General features: G+C 45.2%; 1 protein-coding gene across 1 annotated transcript in view; it reads left to right on the top strand.

Annotated features, from left to right (window-relative positions):
• The first annotated feature begins 7,080 nt into the window (after positions 1 to 7,080).
• SZRD1 (SUZ RNA binding domain containing 1) overlaps positions 7,081 to 11,681 on the top strand; it is a 26,513-nt gene continuing 21,912 nt past the window's right edge. The window contains exon 1 of the mRNA XM_007459323.1: positions 7,081 to 7,131. Within this exon, the coding sequence (XP_007459385.1) occupies positions 7,081 to 7,131 (51 nt within the window). The remainder of the gene's footprint in view (positions 7,132 to 11,681) is intronic.

Raw genomic sequence — 11,681 nt, 5'->3', positions numbered from 1 at the left:
TGCTGAGAAGGGGTATAGATTTTTATAAGAGGAATAAAATTGTTTTTGCACTTGATTGTAAACATTCACAAGTCCCATTTTGAACGCTTAAGTCTTGGGCAATCAACATGTGAGTGGGGGAGGCCTTTTTAAATATATGAGATAGACAATAAGTAAAAAATTTGGTGAGTAAAAAGATTAACCCCATGATACACAGAACTATGATTCCTAATTTTAACAGTCCTCCAAAAACAGACCTTATTCTTTGGGAACCAGTGAAAACATGTTATTTTTAACATCCTTAGTGACTGAATTTGGATTTACATCGGCCTGGTCCAGACTTCTGGGCGGAGCTGTCTACTTTCGAGATGTCCTCGTCTTCTCTTCCTGACCAGGTGGAGACTTAGCTGTCCTGTTTCAATCTGAAAAGTAACTTAAGGTCAGTTAAGGGTTCACAAGTGTAATTAGGGGCCGAGAAATCAGTAGTGGGTTTCCAGGCCCCTCTGGTGTTAGGAAGGCTGGGTCCTCCTACTTCCTCCTGTCCATGGAGAGTGTGCCCTGTTTGGGAATTGTAAAGGGGACAAGGGGGGTGCTGGTTAGAAATGGGTACTATTTTTACTCTGGAGGGGTGTATCCAAGGTTTAACTCCTTTTAGCTCTACTGAAGAATGTGTAACCAGAAGGACTTCATAGGCTCCAATCCACTTGGGTTGCAGTTGATCCTCAGGGCAGTCATTTTTCCAAGTTTGAGGAGGACCAATTCTCTGGGCTTATGCAGTGCACAGGAATGTCTGTGGTAAATGCTAATTGGCCACAGAGACATATTTATATACAGAAAATAAGATAGCACCAAGAGACTGTACACATTTTATAGTATCTAATTCTTTTACAATGAGATCACTTTCAAGACAGCAAAATACTTAGTCTTAAGGAAGGGTCTCCAATTAACATTTCATAAGGGCTCAAGTGGTGCTTGCTTCTAGGGGCTACTCTTACCCTCAGCAGGACAACTGTTAAGACATTATCTCAAGTGAAGTTGGTTTCTTGACATACTTCGGTGATTGTCTCTTTTAAGGTATGATTCATCATTTCAGTCATAAGGGCTCCATGAAGCACGTAACTTCTATTGTAGTCTGAGGGCCCCAGATACCCCTTGTGTTACCTTGGCTATGAAAGCTCCTCCACTGTCACTTTGAATTGCAAGAGGCAACCCAAAATAAGGGCTAATTTCTTTTAGTAAGGCCTTTTTACCTAGGAAGATTTCTCTCTCCAGCACAGAAAAGCTTTGACCCGTCCTGTGAAGGTGTCCACAAATACCAGCAAATATCTATAATGTCCCATGGTTCTTGGCATAACAGTAAAGTCTATTTGCCAGGCATCTCTTGGTTCTGTCCCTCGGGTTTGCACCCCTTTGAATATTGGAGGTGGCCCGGCTTTAGGATTGTTTCTGGTGCAAATCAGGCAATTTTGTATTACCTTTTGGATGATCTTTTGCATTTATGGACTAACAATAAACTTTTGTAGCCAATGATAGGTTGCATCCTTCCCGTAATGGGTTCCTTGATGTAGATGAGTAATAATTCTTTCCATTAAATGTTGGGGCATAAGCACTAATCCCTGTTCATTATATATCCAGCCTTCTTTGTTTGTTTGGTACTGATCACCATCTATGTCTCAAGAGTCAGCGTGAAATCCTCACTCATCATCTCTCTCTAGATCCATTTCTGAATACTGAGGCTTAAACAGGGACAGGTCCACACTTTGAATGAGTGCTAGGGTGTTTGGCTCTGGTCGCCTGTTTTGCTACGTGTTCAGCCAAATTATTTCCTTTAGCTATACAGCTATCAGTCTTTTGGTGCGGGCAATGTACTACGGCTCCTTCTTCCGGCATTAAAAACAGAGTTCAATAAGGCCAGTATCTCGTCTGCATGTTTAATTTTTTTCTTTCCTGACGTTAGTTGACCTCTCTTTTTCCACATGGCCCCATGTGCATGCATGACAGAGAAGGCATACTTAGAAGCAGTATACATGGTTACCTTCTTCTTAGCTCCAAGATGCAGGACTCTCCCGAGGGCTACAAGCTCTGCCTTCTGGACAGACGTACCTGGAGGGAGAGATTCTGCTTCTACGACCTCCTGATGAGTTGCCACTGCATATCCAGCTTTTCGGAGTCCACAATCCATGAGGCTGTTCCCGACCGCAAACACTTCCACATCTGGATTCTCTAAAGGCTGATCAGTCAGGTCAGGTCTGCTAGAATATGCTTCTTCAGTTTTTCGTATACAATCATGAACAGGTTCTTCTAGGGAGCAGAGTGGCTGGGTTTAAAGCAGACACTTCTTTTAATGTTACCTTTGGGTTGTCAAATAGTATGGCCTGGTATTTGCCCAGTCTCCCCAAAGTAAGCCAATAACGGCCCTTTGGTTCAAGTAAAAGTTGCACACGATGTGGGGTGTGCACAGTGGTAGGACAACCCAGGGTAAAATTTTCAGCTTCTTGTAAAAGGTCACAGGTTGCAGCCACAGCCCCGAGGCAAACTGGCCAACCCTGAGTTACAACATCCAATTGTTTGGAAAAGTAAGCTACTGGCCTTCTGGCAGTATTTAAATTTTGAGTTAGCACTCCAAGACTCATGCTCTGTCTTTCATTTACAAAAAGATCAAATAACTTTCTAATGGCTGGGGAGACCAAGTGCTGGGGCTGTTGAAATTTTCTCCTTGATGGTACGGAATGACTCATGGGCAGTCCAGCTTAATGGCTCATTGGCATTTCTTTTGAGAGCCTCGTATAGAGGTTTGACTATAAGTCCAAAGTTAGGAATCCAAATACAACAAAACCCAGCCATTCCTAAGAATCTTCGCAATTGCTTTCTGGTGGTGGATGCTTCCCTTCGATCTGGCAAGTTTCTTTCTCCTTTTGATAACTCAATTCCTAGATATTTTACAGCTGGTTGAGAAATTTGTGCCTTTCCCTTGGAGATTTTATATCCCCAGTCTGCCAAAAAGTTTAAAGTGAGGATTGTATTTTGGTCTGAAGATTCCTTAGTTATACTAGCGCTTAGTAAGTATATCACCCACATACCGGAGTTAAGATTCCTCCATCTAATTGGAGATCCTTTAAGTCCTTGGCTAAGGCCTCCACAAAGATGGTGGGGGCATTTTTAAATCCTTGTGGAAGTACAGTCCAGGATTCCTGCTTTGGCTAAGGCCTCCACAAAGATGGTGGGGGCATTTTTAAATCCTTGTGGAAGTACAGTCCAGGATTCATGCTGTTTTATATTAGTCTCTGGATCATTCCACTCAAAGGCAAACAGTTCCTGGGACTCAGGACTTAGGGGTATGCAATAAAAGGCATCTTTTAAGTTCAGAACTGTAAACCAGCAGAAGTCTCCAGATAAAGTTGTAAGCAAAGTATAAGGATTTGGCATCACCGAATGTACATCCTCCACAATTTGGTTGATGGCTCTCAAATCCTGTACAAAACGACAATCTTCAGTCCCAGGTTTTTGTACTGGCAGGATGGGAGTGTTATATGGGGATTGACAAGGTTGGATTAATTGGCATTTAAGGAAAGTGTTTATCAGAGGCTTTACACCTTCCTTTGGGTGCCTCTTTAAAGGGTATTGCTTTAACTTTGGAGCCTGGGCACCTGGATGGAGTTTTACCACTACTGGGTCAGCCGTCTTGGCTCTTCCTGGTGTCCCGTCAGCCCAAACTTCTGCTCTTACCTTTTGAAGAATTTCTTCAGGGACATCTGCTTGAGGCTTGTCTCCCAATTGTAATGGCGCAGCTTGGAGGGCGCAGTCTTGACCTGGGAGTACTTTGGTGTCTACTTTTTCTGCTGAGAAACCCACTTGGTCATTTAAATTTGTTAGTACCTCTTGCCCTGATGAGGGACTATGACATCCAGGCACATACACAAAGCTGTACTTTACATGTGTTTTCTCTACATGACATTCAAGCCATTGTAGAAAAGGTTTCTGAGAGACTTCCCCAGATACACCAGTAATGGATGTTATCTTGGGGGAGAGGGGGCCCTGTCTGTTTTGGGGACACTCCCTTTTCCAGTGCCCTTCCTGTTTACAAAAGGCATACTGTTGTGGCCCAACAGATGGATGGCCTTTCTGGCTGGGTTTTGGAGGTCCCCAGGGTCTTACCCATAGTCGTTTGTTCTCTCCTGCAGACATCCTGCTGGGTTTTGACTGGTTACAGCTGAGCAGAGCAACCTGCCTCACGATGCATTGCTCCTGCTTTTCCCAAATTTCGTATCGGCCTTTGAACACTTCAAAAGCAGTCTGGACCAACGGAGACGTTGGTGTCCATGATCCCCCTTCCAGTCGTTCTAGTTTTTTTCTTATATCTGGGGCACTCTGACTGATAAAGTTTAAATTGACCAGTCCCATGTTATCTGGGTGTTCTGGATCAATATCAGTATATTTTCGGAAAGCCTCATAAAGCCTTTCAAGTAAGGTGAATGGGCCTCCTCAGGCCCTGGCTGTACATTCTGGGCCCTCTTGAAGCTGTTTGCCCCTTTTTGCAGTCCAGTTATTAAACAATCTTTATAATGATTCAGCCTTGCTTGATCCCCTGGGTCACTGGGATCCCATTCTGGTTCAGTTCCAGGGATGGCCTGCTTTGCTGGAGTTCTGATTGGATTATTTGGTTTTAATTCATGAAGCCTTTTGGCTTCCTGGAAGGCCTCCTCTAATATCATGCTGCGTTCCTCCAGACTGAGTAGGATACACATGGGGGTCTGTATGTCAGCCCAGTTAGGATGAAAAACAGCAAAAATATATGTAAAGAGATTCTCCATATTCCTAGGATCATCTTGATAAGATGGCATTTTAGCTTTATAATTAAGTAAATCTATGACTGATAAACGATGACGCGTGATTCCAAGTGCTCTGGATTGGCCTTGGTCATCCAAGCCTGCTGGGACCTGCCTTAACGGAAATTGTCCCGCCTACAGTAGAATGTTCCCTGGGCCAAACTGAATACCCTGGAGGGTACAGGGAGGGTAGACCATTCCTTTGTGACCATCTGCTAAGGGCGAGTACAGAGCGGGACCAGCAGCCCTAGGAGGACTGGTAAAAGCCTTGGCACTGCCTGCAGGAAGATCCCCTTCAGGATTCGCAGGAACCACAAGAGGTGCTGAGGGAGGGGCTACCGAAGGAAGTGCCGACAGTCCAGCTACTGCAAAAGGTGCAGACGGAGGGACTAGATCGTCATTAGACTTTGACTCAGGTAAAACAGGCTTTTTGTGAGGTTCTTCCCTCTGACCCATCATTTTATCAATAAATGCCTTATGCATATTTCTCCTCTTATATAAAGACATAAATGAGTCTACATATGGGATTTCGTCCCATTCTTTCTCTCTCTTACAAAACGAGTCTAACTGTATAATAGTATTATAGTTCAAAGACCCATTTGGGGGCCATTTTTCCCCTGACTCCAGTAGATATTTGGGCCAGGCAGTGTTACAAAAGAAAATCATTTTCTTTTTTTTCATACCTCTTTCATCATTAGAGGTAAACATTGACCAACCTCAAAGAACACTTTTCAAGGGAGTGCCGTCTGGTACGCTGTTATCATTCCCCATCTTTGAAGTACTTTTTTCTCAGGATGATCACAGCAAAATGACATAAAACAGATTCAATAAACTTTTTCTGTGGTCATCCAATAGTTAACCCTATTAGCCAATTCCTAACAAACAAAACAGTCAGATATAGACCAAGAAATCCAAAGGCCTGGGATTCTAACCGGATCTTTTGAGTACCTCGGTGGCTATAACTTTTTTTTTGGCCGCGCTGTGCGGCTTGTGGGATCTTAGTTCCCAGACCACGGATTGAACCTTTCATACTGTCTCCCTTAGAGTGGGACTCTAACCCACAATCCTGATTAGACAATTATTGTCTAATAATTATTATTAGACAATTTAGGCACAAGCGCGTTTTAATGAGGTTACTCACCCAAAAGATCCAGGAGCTGTTTCTTTCCCCAAAAGTGAAAGTAGCGCGGAGGAGCCTGGAGCGCAGCTGCTGCGGGAAGCAGGAACCCGACAGCCGAGCCTCTAGACAAATCGGGTCTAGGTGGCCACTCAGGGTCGGTGACGAGGGCCTACACCCAGCCGGGGGCTACAGTGCCTCAGCCAGGCGATCACAGGAGGTTAGTTAGTTTGCGATCGCCAGAAATTCTCACCGAGCAAGGGCTCACTGCCTGGCGCGCACAGAAGCCAATACTATGGCACCAGCTTTTGAGAAAAGAAAAAGCTTTATTGCGAGGTCGACCGGCAAGGAGTCAGGAGGCAGGGCTCAAATCTGTCTCCCCCTCAGCCAGGGTTTGGGGCAAAATTTAAGAGGTTAGGGAAATTTCAAACTTGGCACAAGCTGATTGGCTAGTTTTCAAAGCAGTCCATATATGGTAAACAAGGTACTATGGCAGGTGGAAGCCGGATTTTCCTTACTGAAGGGCTTCTTGCTTCAGCTGGCTAAGGGGTCCGATGGCAACATTTCTATTGTTTGAGTTCCCCAGACTGAAGATTCTTGGTTCCGGGGTCATCCTAGAAACGTGGGTTCCGGCCTTGCACATGCGCAGTACTGTCTCTATAAAAAACCCTCAAGATTTGATTAATCAATAACCTATTTAAGGAGTCAAAACCAGTTTAAGCTGGCCAATGTTTTATCTCCTGTTCCACTTTGTTGAGGTATAAAAATGTTTTCAGAATTTTGAAAAAGCATAACATGCAGTTTATGAAAACTACGACTTAAAAATTAGTAATTGTTTGCCCTTAGAAAAGATGGTTCCAGAGACTCCCACTGAGAGAGAGAGAGAGAGGGCGGGGGGGGGGGACGGGGAGGGGGACGGGGAGAGGGAGAGAGAAAAATCACGTTGCCCTTAAGAAAAATGGCAACTTTCTGATTTCTCTGCCCTCTCCCAAGATGGCTTCCTGGATGATCTTGGGCCTTGGACTGAAGCCTCTTCCGGGCTTGGAACGGGGCGGGGTTCATTGAGCAAAGCCTTGCGCGCTGGCGCCCGCGACCGAGACGCGCCTCAGGGCGCAGGCGCGGAGAGGGGGTGGGGGAGGAGGGAAAGCGGCGAGTAAGATGGAAGATGAGGAGGTCGCTGAGAGCTGGGAGGAGGCGGCAGACAGCGGGGTAAGGAGGAGCCGCCGCCCCGGGACTGGGCCGGGCGGGACCTGGCGTGAGGGAACCCTCTGGGGAGCGGGTCTGGGGATGGTTCTCCCCGAGGAAGGGCCTCGCACGCCGGACCGGGGGCGAAGGAGAGGCCGCCGGCCCCTGAGCGCCGTGAAGGCCTCTTAAAGGGGCCGCGTTGCATTTCTCCCTCCACCTTTGCCCGGTGCGCCTCCTTCCACCCACCACCCCCTTAGCGACGTGCACGTCACCGGGGCGCCACACCCGCCCCCCAGGGCCTGTTTTCCAGGCGCCCGCTAACCCGCCCCAAGCTCCTTTGATCCTTCCTTTCCCAGTCGGCCCTCCCCCCGCCCAAAGCACCATTTTAAAGTTCACGTGCTTTGAAGAGGAGCTACACACCATGTGGGGAGGGGGTGCGCGGACCTGGGGCGGCAAGCCCGGCTCCGCAGAAGAGCAGGAGGAGGAAATTGAGTCATTTCTGGACCCCTCAACTCTGCTAAAATCCCCCACTGCTTTGCGCCATACGCCACGGTGGGCGAGTCTGGGTTTTTTTTCCTCTTTCAATTTTACTCTGAGAGCCCGCGGCAGGCTCGTCTCCCGGGGACCTCGCCGTAACAACCGAAAGCCCAGCGGGCAGCCTCTCTCCCCGAGGCCCACCCAACGATCTGAGCACCGGGGAAGGGTCTCGAAGTGTGATCGCCGGGGTCGAGGGGGGAGGGGTGCGATGTGTAAAGTAGGCGCATTCCTGGGAGAGGAGGGGGAAGATGGACCGTTCGACTTCGGTTTTTGGAGTTTTGTTTACCTCCATAAGCTATAGGAAATTAGTTTTTCTTAAGCCGAATAGCCAGTTCCATTAGGTTCGTGTTTAATTTGGTCTTTTCAGAGTATGTGGTTCTATGGTGACCCTTGTGAACGTGGAGAGATGTCTTTTTGTCCTCCCCGTGTTCGTGTCTGTTCAGTGCTGGCTCGAGTGACATCCACCGTGAAGGTTTCTGTGTCGGAAGTAGGGCGTGGAGAGCCGAGTGTACCGGGGTAGAACAACAGGAGCTGGGTTTTTTTCCCCCAAGCGCCTTTAAGGGTGCTCGTCAGCGCTTGAAGAGGTCGAGAAACGGATCCCTTAACATTTCCTTAATGTTGAAACTTTGGCGTTGAAGTTTTTCCCGGTGGTGGTTCAGCGTTTCTCACAAGGTCTTTGTTTCCCATTTAGCATAATTGAGGATTTGAAGAATTAATTCGTTCAGAAGGTATTCGATACAGCTCTTATGTGCCGACCATCTTTCTTGGATTTTGACTTGAGTAAGGAGAGCAATCGAAAGAGTTTATAGGGAGCAACAGGTGTCAGCTAGGTATTTATTCATTCAACAGACATTTTGGAGTGTCTGCTCTGTGCTAGACAGCGTGCTTAGCAGTGACTTTGTGCCAGAGAATTTACAGTCTCCGGTAGGGGCGTTTATTGCCTTCCACGAATGTGAGTGAATCATTCAGAACCCCTCATGCTGCTCCCTGCAAAAAAGCTTGGCCTACAGTTTGAATATGACTCAAATGATAAGTTTCTTGAGCATCTTGTCCTTTCTTTGTTTTTCCTCACATGTTTCAAAGGGACATGAGTTTCTCATGTCAAGGAATAAGAAAATAAACAAAAATGAAGGTAGGGTTTAGAAATTGAGGATTGCTTTAGTTTTTCAGAATTGGTAAGCTGCTTAGAGATCAGCTAGCACACTCCTGCATTTTATAGCTGAATAAACACCAGAGATGTAAGATTTAACTTAGATCTTTCTAGTGCTCGTCCAGTATTCTTTGTACTGTACTTTACTAAAACCCTTTGTAAGTGCCAGGTACAGAAATAGAACTCAAACCTTGTTTCATTGACATCATGAGCAGTACTGCCAAAAGTTCCCTTATATAGCTTTTATTTAATTGAAATAACCCGTAGAGGTATTACCTTCCTTTAGTAAATAAGGAAACTGGGGTTTAGGGAGTAACCTCTCTTGCTCAAGGCACACAGACAGTAATTGGGAAGCTGGGATTTTGACCTAACTCCAAAGCTGGATTCTTTAGCATTTTGCTGTCTCCCGCCTGGGGACCTATGGAAAATTTGGGAGTTGGGCATTAACTTTCATTTTTAATATGTTTGTTTTGGGCTTATATTTGAAGGTTCTCTTGCATTTGATTCCCTTTGCGAATTTCACAGAGGGTCTTGTAAATGTGCATTTTAGAAGGAGGGGATGAAGCATAGTGTCCATATCACTGGGAAACCAACTAACTATACAGCGTCTTTCAGACGTACCCGGTTGCATATGTAAAAGTCTTAGCTTCAGGTTACCCTGTCTCTCAACTGATACATGGTAATGAGTGTTAAATTACACATACACAACCCCTTGCAAAAAAATGAAACACCGGGATGGCAAGACTAGCAAATGGGGTTGACTAATTCTAAAAGTGAGCATTTAAACTTTATATAATTTAGAGGCAGTTCTAATCCTTGAAAGTAGAGGCTTTTGGTGATCCCTTTCCTCCAACACCACAAAAGAATTTTGTCATCATGCTAGAATTTTTTTCTTACTTGTCAGTACATGTGAGGTCATTGTCTCCTTTGTATTTTCAGAACACTCAATATCAAGTTCTGTTGTGTCCTTCAGGGGAAGACTGACTTTGAGAAACACCTCAAATATTCTGTAAACACACTGCTTTTTGCTTTTAGTTAATATGGTGTATCTGATATAAAATTGTCCCTTTACCTGTTCTCCCAAGGAGTTACATCCTCAAAAAAGGACAATTCAAAAAATGTAACTTACATTCCGTTGAGGAAATGCTTCTTTAAAAATATGCTGCTTTTGGGAGAAATGAAAATGTACAATTGAGTTAATGTTGATTGAAACTCTAAATTGTGTCCTTGTCTTAAGCACATCTCAAGGGACAAATAGCGTACAGTATTTTGTAATCCTTACTCCCCCGCCCCCGCCCCCGAAATCAGATCAGCAGTTTGCTCAAGTTGAAAAGGCGAAAAGGGCTCACGTGCCCAGGGCACGGCAAAGTAAGGTGTTTGCAGCAGAGTAAGGATTTTATTGCAAGGTGCCAAGCAAGGAAGTGGGAGACAAGTCTCAGATCCACTCCAACTTGGTCTTTTAGTTAAGAGTTGGTTTTTTGTTTTGTTTTGTTTCTGTTTTTGTTGTTTTTTGTTTTTGGGTTTTTTTTGGCTGAGCCGCACGGCTTGTGGGATCTCAGTTCCCTGACCAGGGATTGAACCCGGCCTCCCAACTTGAGAGCATGGAGCCCTAACCACCCTAACCACTGGACCTCCAGGGAATTCCCTAGTTAGGAGTTTTTAAAGGGGAAAGAGAGGGGAAGCTGGTGGTTAATCATGCTCTTGTGACATTTCTTAATCATAGTTCCAGGAGCCAGGCTGTCTGTGGTCTCTGTGCCTCCTGCCCAGTGGTCTGTGACCTGGTGGTCTGGACGTGGAGCCTGCAAAGGTCATCTTGTTCTGAAAACAACTTAGACTTGTGCATCAGTGATGTTATCAGAGGTTACAGTCTTCAGATATCTGGTACTGGTTAATTATTACTGTGCAAGCATGGGGTAGAATTTAGAGGAGGAAAAAGAAAAGGGAGAAGGCAAAAAGTTTAAAATCAAAGCTTTCTTAAAAGCTGGTTAATGGACTCAGGTTCAAATTTCTGATAGTTTGAAGCTTTATATTCACTTGTTTAGACACAAAAAATATATGACCTAGTCCATCTTGTTGGTAATGAGCTAACCCAGTCCTAGGGGAAGACAGATGGTACATAAGTGGAATTGGACTGGTATTTATTATAAAGAGTTGGCAACCTTTCTAATTTCCTTGCATCTCAAAAGTTGCGTTTTATTATTTTTCGCAAGGGCAAGTCATGTAGCTAATTGGAAAGAAATGCATCTTGCGTAAGTTAAAGGATACTGGTCTTCTGGATTAAGAATTTAAATTATGTTTACTTTCTACCCTCATTGAGCTAGTCATCTAAACATTAGCCCTTCAGCAGTACTGCATGGTATATAAGTCTCTAGTAAGGTGCCAGTAAACATGGAATACCTGCTGTATTCCAGGTACTAGGCACAGCACAGTCCAGTGGAGGAGTCAAGTGGGGCAGCACTTTCTTTGGAAGAGGCACAGACAGGGTACCGTGGCTGGGATCAGAGACAGTCTTGTAGAGAAGGTGATAAGATTTGAAGGACCAGTTGAATTAAGCAGTAGTAGGTCTGAGAAGGGAGGGGCAGGTAGAATGTAGGACAAATGCACACATAGGCAAGGAGGCAGTGAGAGAAGAGTATGCAGCATTGGGAGAGCTACAAGTATTTCCTTCTGGCTGGAGGGTAGGGTGTTGGCAGGACTGAGTGGAAAGAGATGAGGCCCGAGAGGTATGCGGAGAGGTATGCAGGAGCCAGATCAGGAAGAGCCTCCTTGTACTTGGTTCTGGGGAGCTTGGACTTTGTCCTGAAAGCAGAAAGGAGCTTTGGAGGCTTTTTTTTTTTTTTTTTTTAGCAGAATAGTGACATAGTTTTTTGTTTTTTTTTTTTTTTTT

The sequence above is a fragment of the Lipotes vexillifer genome, unplaced genomic scaffold (assembly GCF_000442215.2).
Source record: "Lipotes vexillifer unplaced genomic scaffold, Lipotes_vexillifer_v1.1 scaffold496, whole genome shotgun sequence".
Taxonomy (NCBI): domain Eukaryota; kingdom Metazoa; phylum Chordata; class Mammalia; order Artiodactyla; family Lipotidae; genus Lipotes; species Lipotes vexillifer.
This window is presented reverse-complemented; position numbering and strand designations above follow the sequence as displayed.